Source organism: Carettochelys insculpta, chromosome 32 (assembly GCF_033958435.1).
Source record: "Carettochelys insculpta isolate YL-2023 chromosome 32, ASM3395843v1, whole genome shotgun sequence".
In the NCBI taxonomy this organism is placed as follows: domain Eukaryota; kingdom Metazoa; phylum Chordata; order Testudines; family Carettochelyidae; genus Carettochelys; species Carettochelys insculpta.
The window spans coordinates 5,003,350-5,025,219 of NC_134168.1; the positions used below are offsets into that span (position 1 = coordinate 5,003,350).

The window sequence follows — 21,870 nt, forward strand, 5'->3', positions numbered from 1 at the left end:
TTATTTGTGTACTACACCCCAAGATGATGTGCCCTCTATCGTGTGGGATGTGGGGTGCAAAGGGGTCTTATGGAAACACAGTTCAACCCAAAGGGCCTATGACTGACCTTCCTCAATCCCAGCACTTGCCATGCTTGGAAATCCTCCCCTTGCTTCAGGACAACAGTCAAACTTCAACTTTGAAAGGCACCCCCGGCTGCAGCTGGGGCAGGGACTTTTTTCAGAGTCTTCCCAAGACGCAAGTGTGGGCCAAAGAGGTTGTCGATGGGCCAGAGCTCCATGGGAGTGAACGAGGCAAACTCCCAATTGGTGTGGGTAAGTGTAATTCCAGGGGTGTTCCTTTACACCAGCTGAGACACTGGACCAATCGTGGGCCAGGGGGTGGTTCACTGGCCCAACTCAGAGCTGTATTCAATTGCAAAGCCAGCGAAATATTAAGAAAGCGGGAAGGAAGTGGACGTCTTTTCTGAGCTCTACCCACAGCAAGATGCTTCTGGCTGTCCAGCCGCCCTGCTGTGTGGTGACCACGCCTGAGGATGTGACTTCCCTTGCTAGTGTGACTGGGGAGGGGCTGTGTCTGGGTGGAGCTTGTGACTGAGCTGAGAACGCAGCTCCCAGCTTAGAGTGACCAGCTCACCATGGCGCTCATGTTTCTTCTGCGTCTGCTGGGTAAGTGAGCTCCCTCAGCACCCAACTCCCTTGTGTCTGTCTGGAGATAACCCCATCCTAGTCCCTCAACCCCCATCTGCATCTCCACCCCCACCCCACAACTCTCACACCCTTTTTATCTTCTCTTTTAGCCTCTCTCCAGAGTCTCCCCAGGCCGGTGTCCCCGTCAGGTAATTATGTCTCCTGGCCTTGCTTAGATGCTCCCAGTGGTGTGGGTGGCTGGGAGTTTAGGGAGGTTCTTGGTGAGGGAGTTGGGGATTTCTTTCCTCTTCCAGTGTGAAGCTTGGAATTACAAGGAGAGGGGGACCCCGGTGTGCTCCCCTGTCATGCCCTGGGTCACTAAAATCGCCCATGGAATCTGCTGCAGCAACAGCAGCTCCTCCCCAGAGTCACATCGGTGGGGTGAAAGAGCAGAGACAAGAGATGGCTCATTGGGGTTTTCCTTTGGTGGGTCCCAGCCATGGACATACAGAGAACATGCATCCGTCTGCCCATCAGTGTTACCCCTCTTTTGTACCCTAAGGAAAGAGCCTGGACAGACCATGGAAACTGAGCGCCCACCTCCCCACTACGCTGAGTATCTCTGGGCAGGGGCTCATCTGTGTGGGGCCCTCAATGTACGGGAGAATGTGTCTCTGTCCCTAGTCACTGGGCTCTCACAGAGGACTCGGGGATGGGTCAGGGACTCAGCACCACCCCATGGGACATCGTATTCAGGCTCAGCAGAGGAAATTTAGTCAGTAGAAAATTCTCCCCTCCTTTTCCCTGATCCAGGAAATCCCATTTATCATTTCTCTTTGCCCTTCTAGCAAGTGCTGATGGGTTCTCTCCTGTCTTCTCTCTCTCCCCAAATGGAGACCATGGGGTGAATTCCCTGATGGGATTGGGGTTCTTGGGCTTTAACCATCCACAGCCCCTCTTCTTTTTGCGCTGCTCTTCCCCCCAGAGAAAGCATGTGGGAATTGGGGGTGGCGAGTGGTGAGAGAGACTCTCCCATGGGCAATACGCCCCCACCTGCTCCCCGTGGATTGAGAGAGAGGAGATCCCAACATTATGGATGCATGAAGAGGGACCTCCCTGCTCCTGCTCAGCTCCTTCGTTGAGGAAGGCAGAACCTCTCCTGCACTCCCATCTCCTTCAATAGCAGCTGGGCACCGTTTGGGTCCAACCTGCCCTGTCTTCTTCTCTGTGTTTGGGATGGGGGGAGCCGCAGACTGGGGGGAATGGAGGGATATGTGGGCAGAGCAGGCTGTGGCATAGGGTGTGAAATCACATAGGTGGGGAGCTGGAAGAGAAACCTCCTCAGTGAATTTCCCCCAGGCCGTGAGATGCACCTGGTCTGTGTTCAGGTCTGTCGAGGATTCATCTCTCCCGTCTTTTACCTTCCCGTGTCATTGTGACCTCTCCCTCTGCACTCACCCTCTGCCTCTGTTCTAGGTCTCCTGCCGGCCCCCACACTAGCACTATTCCGTGAGTACCCTGTGTATGCCCCAGGGGAGAAGGTTGATCTCCGCTGCCAAGCTCCTGCGGGGAGAGATGCTAAAGAATACAGATTCTTCTCTCAGAGAGGGCAGGGGAGCCCCATAAGGGTCCCACAGGATGAAATTGTACCAAGCATGCTGCCGCTCCCAGCGGAGAAGGGAACTGTTGGGTCCTACACCTGTGCGTACCGGGAATCCAGTGGACAGACCTTCTCTGAGAACAGCAGCTCTGTTTCCGTAGCACTGGCAGGTGAGCCCCTGTTTTCTTTGCTTTCAAGGGAGAGTCGCTGGGAACGTGAGCTCCCCCGAGGGCTCCAGTTTCACCCTCGGCTTTGGCCCAGACCATTCCCCGTATCTCAGACACTCTGTGACAGCCTCGGCAGGTCCCCTCAGAGCTGGAAAGACTGGACCCTGGCAGGGCACTGCTGTGGGGAAGCTCACAACTCCGGGGTCCTGTCTGGGCACTGCCGGTGCTCGGGGGTGAAAGTGCCATAAGAACAAACTCTAGTACCAGGACACAGATTTGGCCTGTAAGGGATCCTCAGCCCCGGAGGAGTGAGCAGCTGATTGGCAGAGCTGAGACAGAGACCTCCTGTCCTTCACCTCTGACGATCTCAGGGCCACACGGCCCAGCCAGGGGACCCCACACAGAGAGGCCTTGCTCACGTCGGGCACCGTGTGCTCACAGTGCAAGTTGGGGCTCAGTGAGGTAGAGGGGTGCAGGGTGTAAACCACGGAGAAGTCTCCATCCTCTGGAATCGCAGATAAGATTAACTTGGCACCATCTGCTCCTCACCTGCCTGGTTCCTCCAGAGATCTCGGTGACCTATGTGGCCTCAACCCCCTGTGGTCTCAACCCTGACACTGAAGCTTGATCCTTCTGGGTCCCTCCCCAACCAGCCTATTGCCCTGACATGCCCCTGGGATGCCTGACCTGTGGGATTCTCATTCCACAAGCTCCCCAGCTCCAGTTACCGCCCTGTGTGCCAGCGCAGGGTCAGTCCCCATCACACGGGGTCAGGGACTGGGGATTGGGATCGTCCCCTCTCCCAGCCCTGTCACTCGCCTCTGCAAACTCTCCCTGCGCTGCAGCAGAGTTTGCAGGTGTTAGCTGAAAACTTGCTAAAGCTGCTGCAGGAGCAGGGGGCTGCGCTCAGAGTCATCAAAGAGAACGAGAGATCCCAGCTGGTGAGATTCACCGAAGGCCCCAAGGAGTCTGTGGTACAGCTAGACCGAGGTCCATGAGGTGTATCTCCACTGGGGTCAGCGTGAGCAGATCCCTGCTGGGGGCAATGGGCTGTAGCTCCTGTGGAGTCAATGGCGTGAGACCCCAGCTGGTGTGCGTGAGGTTCCCTGAGGGCGTCTAGTGCTGTGAGGCACGTAGCCACCACCTGCTGTAAGCCCAGGCCAGGGTGATCCTCAGCCTCAGCTCCACAAGCCCTCCCACTCCTGGCCATGCGGGCTGAGCTGGCCCTGGGCGGGAGCTGCCCCCTCAGGTACCAAGCAGGGGATGCTGAGCCCACTTGGGCTCCCAACAGTGACATCTCTGGTGCTCAGTGTTTGCACGGCCTGGGGGAACATGGTTGGTGGGCACTGAGCTGGGGCTGGCTGAAGTCTGTGTCCAGGATCCCCCTCTCTTCTGCCCAGAACTGCCTCTTCCTCCCTCTGTGTCACCAAGTTCTAAAGTGGGAACCATCTCCTCCCCGACCCACTTGTGTTTTCCAGCTCCTCAGCTCACCGTGTCCCCAGAGCGGCTTCTCTACACCACTGGGGAATCTGTGAATCTGACGTGCTCAGGTGCTGGGGTATCCGACATGTCTGGGGTCCGGTTCTTCAGGAACGGACAGTCACTGCCAACCCAGGAATTCCGCCTGAGTCCCCACAGCTATAGAGCCTCCATCCAGCTGTCGGTCACGGAGCACCCTGCAGAGTACAGCTGTGAATACAATAGAAGTGTGAAAGGGAAAGAGTTCACATCAGAGAGGAGCCAAAAGGTCCTCATTGCTCTGAAAGGTGAGACCCTGTTTGCTGTTGTTTGCTGGCCGATGATGAGGATCAGTGATGTAATTTAGAGGGAGATTTGAGAGGGTCCAAAGAAGAACAACTAAAATGAAGAAAAGTCTAGAAAATATGAGCTGGGAGAGAAGAGTAAAAGAAGTGGGTTTGTTTAGTTTGGAAAAGAGAATCTGAGAGGGGATGTGGTCGCTGCTTTCGAGTACCTAAAAGGGTGTTTAGAAAGAGGAAGGGGAAAAAATATTCTCCTTGGCCTCTGAAAATAGGCGAAGAAGAAATGCACTTGAATTGCAGGAAGGAAGGTTTAGGTTGGACATGAGGGAAATGTTCTGGCTCTCCTGGCGGTTATTTACTGGACTAAATTGCCTGAGGAAGTTGCAGATCCCAGTCGGTGTCAATGGGCCACAGTTCTTCTTGTGCTTCAGTAGTGTCCCATGCGGGAACCATTTGCTCCCCTGAATGTCTTGTCTGGTCCAGATCCCCTGTCATGTCCCCAGCTCACCACGTCCCCAGAGCAGCCTGTCAGCATCACTGGAGAGACCATCACACTAACGTGCTCGGCTGCGGGGTCTCCAAACATATCTGTGATGCAGTTCTTCTGGGATGGCCAAAAGATGCCTTCCAAGGAGCTCCCCTCACCACTGGACTGTTACACCCGCTCCCTTAAGCTGTGTATACCACAGGTTCTAAAACACACCTGTGAATCCTGGAAGACGGAGTCTGGGCAAGAGAAACTATCAAACAAGAGAGAGGGAGAAGGGTCAGGTGAGTTCCCAACTCTTGCTGGCTCGTTGGTGAGGGATCTCTGCTCCATTGATGGGAAGAGACACATCTCACTTGGTCAGCACAGGATAGTGTGAGTTTTAAGCTCCCTTTCTTTGGCTAGTGCCCATTTTGCTCGCTGGTTGATGTTATGGGAAGTCTTGTTTCATTCACGTTCAGTGGCTCCCAACGCCATGGAAACATTTGAAATGGTTAATATTTGGGGATATGTAATGAAACCAACCAACCATCTCTCCTCTCTGTCTGTGCTCAGCCGGGAAGGATCAATCTGAGCAGTATTATTTGGCAGTGAGTGGGGAATGGTGTGGGGAGCTCACAGAGGTATCATCCCAACTGGCAGGGATCCAGTTCTTAGCTCTTGGCCCTGCAGCTTCATACATAATTTTTATCAGGGTGTGGCTCACTTAATGGTGTCTTAAAGAACCCCTTGTCAGCACCAATCCACCAGGGTTCTCTTGTACATAAGTGTATTGGAGGGGATGGTGCTGTCCTGAGGTTCTCAGCATCCTTGTCGGGATGACCAGAGGTCACATATTTTCTGTCAACGGAGGGATTTGTTTTCTGAAAAGGGTCCCCAGTCCTGGTGGAGTGACTGACTGATGCTCACAGAGGAGACAGAGACGACCCACCCTTTCCCCGGCTGTGCCCTGCGTAACTCAGCCCAGTCAGTGGGTCCAACACACAGAAGGTCCCGTTCCCTGATGTTTAAGAGATGGACACAGTGCAGGTGGTGCTGTCAGAAACAGGGAAAATTCCCCACCTCCCTCCAAACCCTGCTGCTGGACATAATACGCGACACTTACTGCTGCCTCCAGCCCTTCCAGGATGGCACTCTTGGAAATGAATTTTACTTCCATAGCCAAGGCCAAGATGTGATGGGATTCAGGGTCCCCAGGCTCTGTACCTTGTCTGCAGGCAGGAGTGACTCTCTCACTCGGCAGGAGAACAGCGGGTTTATTAGCCGACAGGACGCAATGTCTTACAGAAGCGTCAGTGCAGCAATCACGGACAACCAGTCCAATCCACACTGGGGAAAGGAGGCTCCAAGGGGGTCCCTTGGAGCTGGGGCCTTGCCCCCTCCTTTGTCTCGCTCCCTCCCAGCCAAGCCCAGCCCAGTCTAACTGCTTTCCAACTCCCAGTTCCAATTCAAACCCCTCAGGCTCCATCTTCTCCTCTGTTTGCAGTCCAGAGGCGTCACCTGGCCACCTGGTTACACTCAGCAGGAGCCTCCCACCCTCTGTGAGCCACTCACATACACACAGGTATCCCTCACTACTCACACTAGACCAGCCCTATAAAACTGGAAGGAGGAGCAGGCTGGTGAGACCAAACTTGACATGGACAAGACAGCGAAGTGTTGCTTCCCTGGGAAGTGAGCTTCCCTGGGAAGCTGGGATCTGAGAGCAGCCCCACTGACCGTAGCAACAGCCCTGTGAATGTCTCTGTGCTCAGCATCCCATTGGCCAACCTCAGCAACACCAGGGAATTCACCTGTGCGTACGAGGAGAATGTGAAAGGGAGGTGGATCCCATCCCCCCAGAGCCAGGCTGTGAACATCACCAGGAATATCTCCAGGACAGGTGTGACTGATCAAATACCTTCAATCAGCTCCCTGTCTTGTTGCCATGGTTGGAGAGCTGTCCCCAGGCAAGTCCATAATAGGCAGGGAAACAGAAAGATGAAAAAGAAGCATAGAATCATAGACTCTTAGGGCTGAAAGGGACTTTGGGAGGTCACTGAGTCCAGCCTCCTGTCCAAAGCAGAACCAACCCCAACTAAATCATCCCAGCCAGGACCTTGTCTAGCTGGGACTTCAAAACCTCTAAGGATGGAGATTTCACCACCTCTCTGGGTCACACATTCCAGTGCTTCATCACCCTTCAAGAGAAACTTTTTCCTAATGTCCATTCTTCTCCTCTGCCCTTTGAGACCATTGCTCCTTGTTTTGCTGTCCTTCACCACTGAGAACAACCTCTCTCCATTCTCTTTAGAGCCCCACTTCAGGAAGACTGCTACCAACTTACCCCTCCTTCTTCTCTTTTGCCCATTAAATAACCTAAATCCATCACCTTGTAGGTTGTGTGCTACTGCTGCCTGAGAATTTTGGTTGCCCTCTCCAGACCTCCTCCAATGCATCCATATCTTTTCTCCGGGCGGGGCAGGGCAGCAGAACTGGACACAATACTCCAGAAGTGGACGCAATACTTGGAACTTACTCTGCCCCAACCCTTCCAATATGGCACCCTTGCAAAGGAATTTTACCTCCATAGCCAAGGCACAAGGACAGCACCGTAGAGCTCAATCTTCCATCCCTTCTCTGGAAGGAGGAGTTGGCTGGTACAGACAGAACATGCCATGGACTTCACACAGAAGGATTATTTCACTAGGAGAGTGGTGTAGCAGTGGAATGGCTCATGTAGAGTGGTGGTGGAATTTCTATCCCTGGAGATATTTAAATCACACCTGGACAAAGTCCTGGCTGGGCCGATTTAGTTGATCCTGCTTTGGACAGGGGGCTGGACTCAATGACCTCTTGAAGTCTCTTCCAGCCCTGGGTTTTTGTGATTCTATGAAGGATTGTCAAAGGAAATTTGTTGCAAGGGCAGATTCTTGTGTGGGTCTTGCACCTCGTCCCAGGTCTGTCTGGTGTTCTTATGTTCTCTTCCCTCCTTTTTCTTCTCCTCTAGCTCATCCAGACTCTGCATTACTGATTTATATTCTGCTGGCTTTCGGAGATGACTTGCTTCTGGGTGGAGTCCTGGCCACTCTTATATTCTACTTCAGGAAGAATAAAAGAGGTGAGTTAAAACAGCAAAGAGCTGTGACCTCTGTGACCACTGCTCCCTCAGTATGGTCTAGAACCATGTTCCTTAAACTTTTTGGCTACATCTAAAAGTTTTTGGAAATAATTGTGTAAATTATTTCTACGTGTCTTATTCCAAACTTGGTGCCATCAAGTGGGGTAGAGATCAGGCCTCTCGCCCTTTCTCCCATCCCCTGTCCAGCACAGGAGAAGGTCAGATACTGCTGGAGGTGTTTGTCCTGCCCAAGAAACTTGGAGATACAGCAGATTTTTCCCGGGATTGAGGTGTGGCTGAACGGCCTGTAGTTCCCTGGATAGTCCTTCTCTATGAAAAGATGTTACTAAGTCATTTACAGAGAGAAGCCATTCTTCTCATCCTAATGTCAATATTCACCAAAAGCTCATTAGAGGTGGATTGGCATCACCCAAGGCCCACTGTCCGGCAAGTACTTCAGTTTACTTGATCAGTAGACCTTTCATAATAGGCTGTTGATGCCTCCTGGAATCCAATGTGTGAAAGACAAGTATACAGCATGACAGGGTCAGCACAGAGAAGTATAGAAGAGTGGTGGAGGGGAGATATATTAGCCCTAGATTAAAAAAAACAAAGGTCTTTGTTTCCTTTGTAAACTAGCAAGGGCTAATCCAGAACCAGCAGGAACCTGATAGGCCCAATTGCCCTGATTGATTCTGTTAAAACAACTGGAGCCAATCAGGAAGTTTGCAGACTCAAGGCAGCCAGGCTAATCAGGACACCTGGAACCAATGAAGAACCAGTTGAGAAGGGTTATGAGAGAGGCTCTTCTGTTGGCTCAGTGTGTGTGAGGAGCGGAGGAGAAAAGGAGCTGTGCAGAATCTGAGAGGAGCAAACACAAGGAGGTGTCAGAGCAGAATCATCACTGTCAGGCAGCTGAAATTTGATGCTTCACAGGCAGCTGTTACCACAAGGTCCTTGGGTTGGAGCCTGGAGTAGAGAGCGCACCTGGGCTCCACCCATTCTCCCTTCTTCTATGCAGCCCAGGAGAAGGTTGGCTATTGGTGGAAGGTTGTCCTGGCCAAATCACTTGAAGGGATAGCAGAGACTATGGACTTTGGTCTTCTCTTTTATTTCTGTGCTGGCCAATGATGAGAGTGGCTCACCAAACAGCAAGTCAGTGTCCAGCCTGAGGACTGCTGTGAGCCTCTTGGCAGGGTCTCCAGCCATGCCTTGGTCCCGAGGGCTCCTCATTGCTCTTGGGGCTAACTCCAGTACATAGGGCCTCACAGTCCACTCAGGCAACACACTGAGCTCACTGAGTACCTTCCCGGTTCCCCCATCCTGGACTACTTCCTACCCCACTCCTGATGGGATTTGCTGTCTCCGGCTGGTGGCTTCTCCCCTGGTGGTGACCAGGACCACCACTGCCGATAATGATTTCCCTTCCTCCTCCTGGCCGTCCCCTACTGCCAGGCTTCCCCAGCCTTTACACTGGTCTACAGCCAGAGCATACCCAGCAGGGCCTCAGGGACCGGGGTCTTTTACATCCAATAGGCCTGGCCCTCACCCCCTGCTCATTGCGGGGTAGATACACTCTATCACAGCATCCAAGGCAAAGGATGCACGAAAACATGTCAACCCACCATGCTAGAGGAGGAGCTTTGTTGCAATGGCCACTACTCATAAATTCAAAGACCAACATGACACACACATCTAAATAGCAAAAACTGAACCAGCAAATCACGAGCCTTTTATGGACACCTCCTTTAGCTCACTTCTGCAAGACAGAGGTCAGAGTTGAAATTAGACCAATGAACTGTAAACTGGTGCAGACACTAGGTCTGTAGTTTGGGTGGAACTGGGTCTGGAGATCAGAGCGTTTAACTGTTGGATATGAGCTGCCTTCATTTTACTCAGAACAAGAATGAATCCCTTAGTGCTAAGATGGGTGGTAAGCCTAGGACAGGGTTTAGAATAAGATTTACATCAGAGTGGAACTGCAGGGTCTGATTTCAAAATTGGGTCCTGGGTTTCAGATGTCCACATTCTGTGTAGATTGTGATTCTCAAAGGAGGCAAAGGATCATTAGCCATTCAGTCCTTATTTAATTTCAGCAGGATTCAAGCACCTAGTTCCACACTATACCACTCCATTTTCCAGGCTTAGAGTCATGGATAATATATCGCCGCTTTCTCTTGCAATTCAGTCGGTTCCATATGCATTGTCTGAGGAAGCTCCCCTACCTGAAGTAGTGGGACAACACTCCTAACATGCATCTGATGAAGTGAGTCTGTGCTCACAAAAACTCATGCTCAAAACCTTTCTGTTAGCCTATCAGGTGCCACAGGACCCTTTGTTGCTGTTACAGATCCAGACTACCCCCGCGATACTTGACTCCTAACATGGAGATTCTTAAGCTCTGTGGTGTCCTTGACATGGAAGCAATGCTTATGAACAACCAATTTTGCTGGATTGGTCATGTAATGAGTATGGATGATACTTGGATACCAAAGAAGGTCTTCTGTGGCCAGCTTGCTCATGGAAAGTGCTCTTTCAGTTGTCAGTAGAACATCTGAAAGGCCAATGTGAAGTCATACAGGATATCTCTGAGTGATAGATTGTCCTAGTGTCAAATCATTGTGTCTACTCTTAATAGCTTAGAAAGTCAGTGTATCCAGGCACTACCGGGAAAGTGTAGGAGCTGAAAAGAATGTACAGTGTCCACAGTTGTTTTTTTAATGTGACATCTCCAATCAGCTCTGCTGATCAAGAATTGGTTTAGTCACGCACCTGTGGTGACTTAGAAGATGAGAGCTGTTGATCGATGGCTCAGTTGAATGAAGGAAGGTCCATGCTGTACAACTGTACCCACCAGCCCTTTGTTCAGTTATAACAGGCAGAGCCAAGCATGGAAAAGGTGTCACAATGTGGGCAGCTGTTCTCAGCCCCAGCCAATGGGAGACGCTGCTGCCTTTCCAACCTCCCAGCGGGGTGGCTGTGACTTCCTTTGCTTGCACAAGAGGGGAGGGGCTCATCCTGATTCCTGTACCCCACTGGGGTTGTTGGTTGAGCTGAGAAACCAGTTCCCAGCCTGGTGTGACTAGCTCAGCATGGTGCTAATTTCCTTCTGTACAGAGCTACCAGCTCAGCATGGAGCTAATCTCCTTCTGCCTCTGCTGGTAAATGACCTGCCTGGTCTCCCCCCCACCTCTGTGTCTGTCGGTCTGCAGACTCCCCTCAACCCCGCTGCATCCCCATCTGCTCCCCAGAGCTGTCATCCCCTCTGTGCTCTTCTCTTCCAGCCTCTCTTCAGACTTTGACTTGGCTTATGTCCCAGAAAGGCCCACTTTGTCACATGCAACATGGGATAGGTCACCTGGGATTTAGCTTTGCTCGATATCAGTATTTGACTTAGAAGAAAGTCCTTAGTATTTAGAAGGTACAAAACACTTGTATGTTTCCGCCAGCATTCATGCGTGCGATAATGGCCGTACTCCATGTGAAGGGGTTGATCTTTAAGCATTTGCTCTGAAACGGGAACTGCCTACACAGTCGTTAGAGAAGCATGACTAAGTATGAGATATGAGTTTGCCACAAGGGAGGTTATTTCCTGCCCAGCTAAAGAAGAACCTAGAAAAATGACAGTGTCCCATCAGAGTAGTGTCCTTTACAGGCTTAGCTGAGAGCCAGTTGTCTTTGGTACTGCCAAGAGGGCACAGGAATGGACTTGATGAGCTCCCAAGGTCCCTTCCAGTTCTATGAGATGTAAATCTCCATATATAAAAATGGACAAAACACTTGGTCGATTGCTTCCTCGGCCCATGAACTAGACCTGTTTGTGAACTTTTCCCATCCTCTTGGGCACTTAGCAAAAGAATAAAAGTCTCCGAGAAGAACGACCTCTTTTTGGCTGTTTGGACTCCGAAGCATCTGAGCTGAAGACAGAGGAGCTCCGCAGCTGATTTCTGGGTCTCCCTACAAACAACCTTTGAACAGACAGATTGCTACAGCTCCGTCACTCTTTCTGCTTAGATGGCAACTCTGGTTTGTATATGCTTGTGTTTTTAACTTGCAGATAACTCTCTTCTGCCTTTTCGCTAGTCAATAAACTCCTTATAATTTTATCACAGGACTGTCTACAGGTTTTGACATTGGTATAGGTTGTGTGGTACCAGTTAATTATACCATGGTACTATCTATGGTACCAATTAAAAGGCTGGTGTCTCAGGCTCCATAACAACCTAAATATGCTTTTATATTTGGTGTCAGTGACCATTATCACTACTGTGTGTAGGTGGTAAAATGTTCTGGAGAGCTGAAAGGGACTCACTCTGACGCCACAGTAAGGGTGTTACAAGTGATCCAGGACAGCACATCAGTCACCAGTGACATCTCAGGATAGAACCAACCACAAGTTCAGGCCGACGTTCGGCCTGGTTCTCACTGTCTATCCAGACATCAGGACCTGTGGCCTTAAGCCATTTAGGGGAACGGATCACCACTATGTTTGGATTGAAGGTAAAGGAGCAGGCCATGTAGAAAGCAAATGCATCTAAATATGGAGTCCAGGGGGCCTGTTTCTCAATGGCTGTAATCGGCGTAACTTAAGGGATACTCCAGCACACCAGTTGAGACAGTGGGGCACTGTAGGATGACCCATTGCCCCAGGGGCTGCTCCTCCAGCCCTGCCCACCAGCCTTGGTTCAGTTACAACAGGCAGAGCCAAGCATAGAAAAGGTGTCACAATGTGGGCAACTGTTTTCAGTGACACCCAATGGGAGATGCTGCTGCCGTTCCAGCCTCCCAGCAGAGCAGCTGTGACTTCCTCCACAGAGTGGCTGTGGCTTCCTCTACTTGCATGAGAAGGGAGGGGCTCATCCTTCTTCCTATACCCAGCTGGGGTAGTGGGTTGAGCTGAGAAACCAGTTCCCAGCCGGGTGTGACTAGCTCAGCATGGTGCAAATTTCCTTCTGTACAGAGCTACCAGCTCAGCATGGAGCTAATCTCCTTCTGCCTCTGCTGGGTAAATGACCTTCCTTGTTCCTCACCTCTCCTTGCACCACAACCCCTCTGCATCCCCGTCTGCTCCCCCAAGCTCTCCTCCCCAGTCTACTCTTGTGTGCTGGCCTCTCTCCAGACTTTGGCCTGGCTGGTGTCCCCTGAAGAGAACCATGTCCCCTGCACTGGCTGAGAGGCTTGAGGTGGGTTGATGGAGTCGTTGGCCAGTGGCGTCCCAGATTCCTCATCGCTCCCACTTGGAAAGAAGGGGAAATTGCAGAGCAGTTGGTTCCCCAGATACCCTGTGTCATTCCCTGGGGAGGGGGACCAGGCTGCCCTGTATCTCCCCTGGAACCTGCTCCAGCAGCAGCCGCTCCAGTGCCGAGCTACATCCCTGAGGGCAGAGGGGTGACCCCATCTGATGTCTCCATGCCAGACCACAGTGAGGGACATTCCCCATCACCACGAGTGGTATTCAGCCCCTCATTGGCAGCCTCAGCAGAGACAGAGGTCTGGACAGGCCATGAAGACTGAGACATCACCCCCCATTACTCTTTTCAGGGCCCATAGATTTGAGGCTCCACCTCAGTATGGGCTTCTACAGAGTACTGTGGGCCCTGGGCACAGACCCATTCCCCCATCCAGCAGGACACTAAAAGCAGAGGCCCCTAAGCCAGTGTGGTAGGTGGAAAAAAACGCCTCCCTCCTTTCCCCCCCTCAGGATGAATCTTCTCGATTTTCTTAGATGCCTCTAGCTACTCCTGGGCAAAACTGAGAGTTGCAGGGTGTATCCTATGGTTAAAGGCTACATCTGCTGTAAAGCATGAGATGACCTTGATCAGATACCATATGCTCCTAGTGTTTTGTTTCCTTCTAGAGAGCCCCGCTGGGTGTGATCCTCTGTATCTTATCCTGAACACTTATTTCACGCTCTCCTCTGTGACTCCAACCCTGTCCCAGAGTCTTGCCCATCTTGGATCCCTCCTTAAGGGGCCTGTTCTGCTCACGTGCCTGCAACCTATTGCAGAGGGAAAAAAATCTTGAGACATAGCTCAGAGGGCTGAGCCTTGCAGGGAGTAAGGCTGCAACCACAGAGCCAGGCAATCCAGAGAAAAAGCCCTGCATCTGGAGGTAGCAGTCAAGAGTGGAGCTGGGCATGGTGAGCTTCAGGGGGGTGACCAAGCAGAGGTTGAGTCCACCAGCCAAGAGGGCTTAAAGGTCCCACTTGCAGTGGTGGAAGGCAGTTGGGGAGAAGGGTCCTGGACCCAAAGAAAGTGTCTCACCTGCAGCACACTCAGGTTCTGAGGAGGAGACCTGGGCCCAACAAGGAACAGACTGGCACCTGCCCTGATATTCCAGAAGCATTGGGTGATGTGTCTGTGTCATAGACTGGAGTAATTTGTTTTCCCATTCACTTTTCTCCATTTTTTGATTATTCTGTCTTTTTTTTTTTTTTAAACATATTGACTGTATTTGCTTTGAAATACACATACTAATTAGTGGGCCAAGAAATATTCAGTGTGGAGGGAGGACCCTGCAATAGGGCCACCAAGCCCTTGCCAGCAATGCCTGCAACAAGGTTGCGGGTTGATTCCTCCTACAGGAATCCTGTCTCCAGCCTTGTTGGGGTTACAAGGACTCTGCCACACGTGAGTGGAAGGGGAGTCCTCGGCCTTGGCGAGGCCTCTGCGTATAAGAACTGGAAGCGGCATCTCGGATCCTTTCACTAGCCCATTTCACTGAGTGAAGGGGAGTCCTGAGGTCAGAGCAGCCTCTGGGAATAAGTGGAAGTGGGGACTCAGCTCCTTTCACTGTCCTGTTTCACAAGCACCCACCCAATCGGCAGAGAAGACTGACCAAGTGTGAAATATGAGTTTTCCATGGGAGGGGTTATTTCCTGTCCAAGAACTCTTCCCCCACCCCAGCACATCAGCCAAACCATCGCAGAACATCAGAGGACAAACCTTTTGCTGAGTACTCCTGCAACCCATGGAGCAGCGAATGCATGTCAACTTCTCCCATCCTCCTGATCTATTGGGTGGTGGGGGGGAGGGAAAATCCCTGACAAGAAGAACCTTAAAAAAAAAAAGTGGCACACCAGAGACCTCCAAGGGTGTCTCTCTTGGGTCTTCGTACAGCGACCCTTTAACTGACAGCTAACTATAGCTCTGTCACCCTTTGGATTTAGACAGTAAATATGGTGGTTGTGTTTGCTGGCTTTAACCTGCTGATAGGGCTGATCCCCCTTCTGATACTCCAAGTGCAGAAGGTGGGGGCCCGCAAGAGACGGTCGAAAGACCTTGCCCCTATATGCTCTGCTTGAAAGCTTCCCAAGGCCACAGATTCCCTGAGCCGGGGAGGTAAATGTCTCCATCCTCTGGAATCCCAGATAAGATGAACTTGACACCATCTGCTCCTCACCTGCCTGGTTCCTCCAGAGATCTCGGTGACCTATGTGGCCTCAACCCCCTGTGGTCTCAACCCTGACACTGAAGCTTGATCCTTCTGGGTCCCTCCCCAACCAGCCTATTGCCCTGACACGCCCCTGGGATGCCTGACCTGTGGGATTCTCATTCCACAAGCTCCCCAGCTCCAGTTACCACCCTGTGTGCCAGCGCAGGGTCAGTCCCCATCACACGGGGTCAGGGACTGGGGATTGGGATCGTCCCCTCTCCCAGCCCTGTCACTCGCCTCTGCAAACTCTCCCTGCGCTGCAGCAGAGTTTGCAGGTGTTAGCTGAAAACTTGCTAAAGCTGCTGCAGGAGCAGGGGGCTGCGCTCAGAGTCATCAAAGAGAACGAGAGATCCCAGCTGGTGAGATTCACCGAAGGCCCCAAGGAGTCTGTGGTACAGCTAGACCGAGGTCCATGAGGTGTATTTCCACTGGGGTCAGCGTGAGCAGATCCCTGCTGGGGTCAATGGGCTGTAGCTCCTGTGGAGTCAATGGCGTGAGACCCCAGCTGGTGTGCGTGAGGTTCCCTGAAGGCATTTGGTGCTGTGAGGCACGTTGCCACCACCTGCTCTAAGCCCAGGCCAGGGTGATCCTCAGCCTCAGCTCCACAAGCTGCAAGTGAACCAGGAGCCCACATTCGTCACCAGCTAAATCTCAGGATAGAACCAAGCAAAGTAACAGTCGGTGCTTCTGTGACTCTGCGTGTTGAAGAAGTTCTCCGAAGCCGTAAGGCTGTAGGACCTCGAAATTCGAGAGGGTGGAGGGTTGCGGGCTGTGGGGGGGAGCCCTTTCAGAAGTAATTTGGAGTAAACGGGGCTAGACCCCAGCTGGGGTAAATGGGCTGGTGCTGCTTTGGAGTGGAAAGGAGAGATCTAATCTGGGCTGAACGGATGGTTGGCTGTTTGGAGTCAATGGAGCCCGATCCCCAGTGGTTTCAATCAGTGTAACTTAAGGGATACGTCCATTACTCCATTTGAGACACTGGTGAACTGCAGGACAATTCATCCCCCCGGGGCTGCTCCTCCAGCCCTGCCCAGCACCACCGTATTCAGTTACAACAGGCAGAGCCAAGCATGGAAAAGGTGCCACAAAGTGGGAGGCTGTTCTCAGTCCCACCCGCTAGGAGATGCTGCTGCATGTCCAACCTCCCAGCTGAGCGGTGACTCTGAGGTTGTGACTTCCTCTGCCCGCATGAGAAGATAGGGGCCCATCCGCCTCCCGGCACCCAGCTGGGGTTTGTGGTTGAGCTGGGAAACCAATTCCCAGCTCGGCGTGACTAGCTCGGCATGGTGCAAATCTCCTCCTGTACAGAGCTACCAGCTCAGCATGGAGCTTAGTCTCCTTCTGCCTCTGCTGGGTAAATGACCTGTCTGGTCACCCAGCTCCCTGTGTGTCTGTCTGCAAAGTCCCCTCTTCCTGCACCACAACCCCTCTGCATCCTTGTCTGCTCCCCAGAGCTCTCCTCCTCTCTCTGCTCTTTTCTTCCAGCCCCTCTCCAGACTTTGGCCTGGCTGGTGTCCCCTGAAGGGACCCATGTCCCCTGCACTGGCTGAGAGGATTGAGGTGGGTTGAGGGAGTTGTGGGCCGGTGGAGCTCAAGACTCCTCATCTCTCCCCCTTGGAAAGATGGGGAAATTGCCGAGCAGTGGGATCCCCCAATACTCTGTGTCATTCCCTGGGGAGGGGCATCCGGCTGCCTCATTTTCACATGTCTCCCCTGGAACCTGCTCCAGCAGCAGGAGCTCCAATCCAGAGGCCATCCATGAGGGCAGAAAACTGACCCCATTTGATGTCTCTTTGGTGGGTTCCACCCCAGGCCAAAGTGGGGAAAATTCCCCATTATCATGAGTGTTGTTCAGCTCCTCATTGGCAGCCTCAGCAGAGCCAGCAAGGTCTGGGCAGGTCATGGAGCCTGAGAATCCCCCTCCCCATTACTCTTCGCAGGGGCTATTGAAGAGAGACTATGTTTTGGAGAGGGTTCCTCTACCACAGTGTGGGCTCCCCCGAGTCTTCTGGGCCCCGAGTAGAGACGCGTCCCTTTGCAGCAGGATATTAAAAGCAGAGAACTCTAAGGAACATAGCGGGTAGAAAACCTCCCCTCTCCTTTCCCTCGTCTGGACGACCCTTCTCAATTTTGTTAGCTGCCTTTCTGCTTCTGCCGGGCGGAAGTGAGAGTTACAGACGTGCAGGGTATCAGAGAGATTGCCGTGATACCGTCAAACCAACAGGAAGTCCTGTGTCCACTCGACAGAGGTGTAGGGGGCATCCTACAGAGAAGTCGACATTCCCTGGAATTCGGGAGATGACCTTGGGCTTCCATTTGCCCCTAATTCCCCAGGTCTTTCTCGTGATCCATGCTGGGTGTTCTCTTTCTTCTGCATCTCGACGAAAACCCTTGTTCCCACATCCCCTCTGTGCCTCCAGTGTTGTGCCTGAGCCTTGACCCACTTGGATCCCTCCTCAATGAGTGTGTTCTGCTCCCATGCCTGAGAAGCATTGCCGAGGCTATATCCTGAGGCACAGCTCGGAGGACAGAGCCTCTCTGGGAGCGGGGCTGCAGCCGCAGAGCAGACGGGCCAGAGAAACAGCCCTGGAGTTGGAAGAAGTTGAGTTAAGACAGGAGCTGGGGCATCCTGCAGCTGGGGACGGTGAGCTGCAGGGGTGACTCAGCCCAGGTTGACTCCACCAGCCAAGAGGCCTTGCAGGCCAGGCTGGGCATGGACAGCTGATGCTGGGAGAAGGGCCCTGCCCCGCCAAAGGAAGTGTCTCACCTGCAGCCTCCCTACAGCACAGCCATGTCCTGAGAAAGAGGCCTGGGGCCTACAATGCTGGGACCTGCCTTGATATTCTACAGGTGCTGTGTGACGTCTCTGTGCCACAGGGTGGAGTAATTTGTTTTCCTGTTAATTTTCCACTTTTGCTCAGTCTATCTTTTTTTAACAAAATGACTGTTGTTTAAGAAGTTGTGTGCTCTTAGGTCTACATGTAATCACCAGCGGGTCAGCCAAATATTCCACGTGAAGGGAAGATCCTGGAATGTGGCCGACCTAGCCCCTGCCACTGGTGACTTCAAGAAGGTTGGGGGTTGAACTCCAAAGAGGAATTGTGGGTCGAGCCTTGTTGGTGGCACAAGGACTGTGCCACACAAGAGAGTGGAGGGGAAGTCCTCAGGCTCCCAGAGGACTCTGGGTTTTAGAAGTGGAAGGGGGAACTCAAATCCTTTCACTGTCCCAGTTTAATGGGGTCTTGTAGAAGATCAGAAAGTTCCTCTCAAGAGTGGGACAATTTCCCAGCTTACACTAGGCCAAGCTGACTGGGGTGTAGATTTACAAGTGTGTCTTTGTCTTTCATGTTAACAATGCAGGAAAGCCGTTGTGTGATGCTGCCTGTTATCGGGTGATCTTTAAGTGTTTGCGCTGAAGCTGGAAACACTCAGCCTATGGGCAGAGAAGTGTGAGCAAGCATGAAATATGAGTTGTTCATGGGCGGGGTTATTTCCTGTCTAAGAAACCCCCCTAGACATCAGAGAAACCATTGCAGAACATCAGAGGACAAACCCTTTGCTTATTGCTCCTCCAGCCCCTGAGGTGGAGAACTCACGTCAGCTTCCCCCATCCTCCTGATCTCTGGGGGAAGGGAAAAATCCCTGACAAGAAGAACCTGCCAAATGAGAGGCCAGAGACCCCTAGGGCTGCCTCTGGATCTCCCTCCAGTGACCGTTTTAATTGACAACTGCTACAGTTCTGTTCCCCTTTGGATTTAGATAGTAACTCTGTGGTTTGTGTGTGTTTGCCGGCTTTCAGCTGCTGTCAGGGCTGATCCCCTCTCTGAGACTCCGAGTGCAGAAGGTGGAGGCCCTCGAGAGAGCTTAAAAGTCTTGACTCCATTGGCTCTGCTTAAAAGCTTCCCAAGGTCACAGATTTCCTGACCTGGGAGGTAGATGCCACCAGCCACGTGAGGAAACCCGGAAGCCCAGTGCAGAAGTAGAACTATTTCAGTCTCAAAGCTGTGATGCAAAGAGTGTCCTGGCCTGGGGCCACTTTGCCGTACCAGGCATGATTTGCATGTCTGTCGACCGGAATAGTCAGAGTCACTTTTATTTCACCAGGAAACTCTCAGCTGTGGTTTCTCAGAGTGCTGCTTTGATGGCCTGTCCCATATGTACCGACTCAGGTTGTATTCCTGTGTGGCATATTGTACCTGAATTCAATGTGAGTTGTGGTTGCAGGTCCCGGCTATGAGTCACATTGATATGAAGTGTCATTTTGTACTTCAGCAGAGGCTCAGGCAACTGTGCTAACTAAGAGTGTGTGTCTGCCGCCCCTGGGGATGGAGTTATATCTGCTTCCCACGGCCCCAGAAGGGAAGCAGCTTTGCGTTTTCAAAGTGCAGCGCTAGGGCAGGTGTCTGAGCTGAAAGAAGAACCTCAAACTACACATGAGTCACGCCCACATGGGGATTGACTGTGTGTCATTTTTCCAGGTAGGTGGGTGCCTCTTTGTCCAGGAGCAGTTGCATAAGTCACAGGGAACCTGGAGTCCCCCCATATGCAGAGAGTAGTACAGATTAGTGCTGAATTGATCAGCCTGTCTTTTGACAGGTAAGCACAGCCCATTAAGGGCTTATAACCAACTTTTCGACTGTTTAGAGTTTTTGGATGGGAGGATGGTGTGAGCCTGTATTTTGCCATGTTTGCCTGGGTGTTGTATTTAAAATACCTGTTATTTTCCCCAAACTTTTTAAACCACCCTTTGCTCCTCTCTCCTTCAAAATCCCTGCGCCCGGCATCAAGTAAACAGATGCCCAATATTTGTATTTTACAGCTACCTCTTTTCAAATTTCTAACTGTTCTTTAATAAGCTCTAATAGTTGGACTTATTGAATAGAAAATACTTTTTCCTGTTTTTTATTTTATTTCCTTGAAGTTTGTTTTTTTAACCCACCTCCCTTTGCCAAAGACAGCATTAGCACACACTTTCAGCTCTAGTCAGTCTTTTTTAAAACAATCTCTCCTCCCCCTCCCTAACCTACTTTTGTTATAGTCTTTAATTTCTCCCTAGCTCACTTTCAGATTCATCATTTTTGATTATCAAAAATGTCTTGCCTTTTCAGAACTGAGTGAAATGTCTCAAAACTAATTCTCATAATATTGTGCCCAGCAAAAATGTGACTGATGATCCCAACTGCGTTAATCAGGAGAAATGTGATAGAAGCAGGAACATAAATGCTAAAGATAGGATGAAAAGGTGTCAAAATATTTGGCGATAGATTCTTTTGAGACTTATATTCATCTTTGAGCTTCAGCCCCTATCTCTGGTCGTAGCTACTGCGCGTATCTGAAAAAAAGCTACCTTGGAGGCTCCAGGTGACCTACAAACCCTGGACACCAACAGGGAACTCCTGTGCAGATGCTCACAGCACTGGGGGCCCTGATAAGCCCTGCCAGGACCTCGTACTGTGAATATTTAGTGTAGCTGCTTCCTAGATTATTCCTACCCCCAGGAGATTGATTGGTTTCCATTGCATAAAGCCAGCCTGGCACCACCAACAATCAGTCGTCATCGCTACACAGAGTCACTGGAATGAAACTGTTTTTTCAAGGCAGAAATGTGGTCTCTAAAAAGGTCCCCACTCCCTTTGTAGTGGCCAACTGATGCTGACAGCTGAGGCAGAGACCAGCCACCTGTTACTCCTCCTGTGGCCTGAGCATCCCGGGCCAGCCAGCAGATCCCAAAGAGAGAGGTCCTGTCTCTCGCTGGGGAACCTGTGAGCACAGTGCAGGGTTTGGGGTCAGTGAGGTACAGGGATTGTGGGATGTTTCCCTTGGGGAAGTCTCCATCCCTCTCCAATTCCTGAGATGAATGTTACCTTCTCATCTGTGTCCTTCCCCTCCCCAGAGACACACAAAGGCTGATCCAGAGGAACAAGAGAGCCATGTTGGATGCCTGGTCTCTTTCCATTGGGCAGCCCTTTTCTTGTCCTGGCTCAGCAGCCATCTGTTGTGTTTCCTTCAGAAGGGTGGCCACATCGGGCAGACAAGTCCTTTGGTGTCTTGCGCAGACTCTTTGGGTGGCCGGCTTTATATCTGGACATGTCCCCATGTTATGAGTTGTGTGGGCATGGCCGGGAGGGCAATGTGTGAGCTGAGTAGACATAGCAGTTCTCAGTGCTGTGACATGGGTTTGTTTAATCTGCTTTAGAAATCTCCAGTGATGGAGAGTCCACAACCTCTCCCGCACCAGGGGGACAGCCGTGTTCGTCTGCATGTGCAAAAACAGTGAGGGGTTCCGTGGCAATTTATAGAGTCACAGATATTGTGGTGCAAAAGCTTTCATGGGCAAAGACCCACTTCATCACATCATAGTTATAAGAGCGGAACCACCCTAATGCCCCAGCCCCATTTCCCTTGCTGCAGCTGAAGCCCTTTATTTCTTCTCTTATCATCTTAGTCAAGGAGAATGTTTTTACACACTTCCTTGTCACAACTTTTGAAGCTGTAAGAGAGAGGTTTGAACAAACAAGCCTACAACAGCCACTGCCGAGCTCCTCTCAGCCCTCACACACCACACAGGGAGATGCTCTCAAAGCTCTTGTGAGGTGCCTGTGCAGTTCGCTACAACGGTTAGGTGGAGAGGAGGAGGTGTATTCAGAGCTGGTTGAAAGGTTTTCTCTTCCCTGAAGCAATGACCAGGGACA

The 21,870-nt window shown here is 51.6% G+C and overlaps 1 protein-coding gene across 2 annotated transcripts; it reads left to right on the forward strand.

The window, feature by feature from the left end:
• Window positions 1-486: 486 nt before the first annotated feature.
• Window positions 487-11,828, forward strand: LOC142004668 (Fc receptor-like protein 5). 2 transcript variants are annotated; one of them, XM_074982305.1, is made up of 7 exons: window positions 487-669; window positions 801-839; window positions 2,107-2,400; window positions 3,876-4,163; window positions 4,641-4,928; window positions 7,634-7,744; window positions 11,596-11,828. In XM_074982305.1, the coding sequence occupies exons 1-7, from the start codon at window positions 639-641 to the stop codon at window positions 11,604-11,606; spliced, it is 1,062 nt and encodes a 353-aa protein (XP_074838406.1). In that variant the 5' UTR covers window positions 487-638; the 3' UTR covers window positions 11,607-11,828. The 2 variants fall into 2 exon arrangements, with proteins under 2 accessions (XP_074838406.1, XP_074838407.1); XM_074982306.1 differs by lacking the exon at window positions 4,641-4,928.
• Window positions 11,829-21,870: the final 10,042 nt, after the last annotated feature.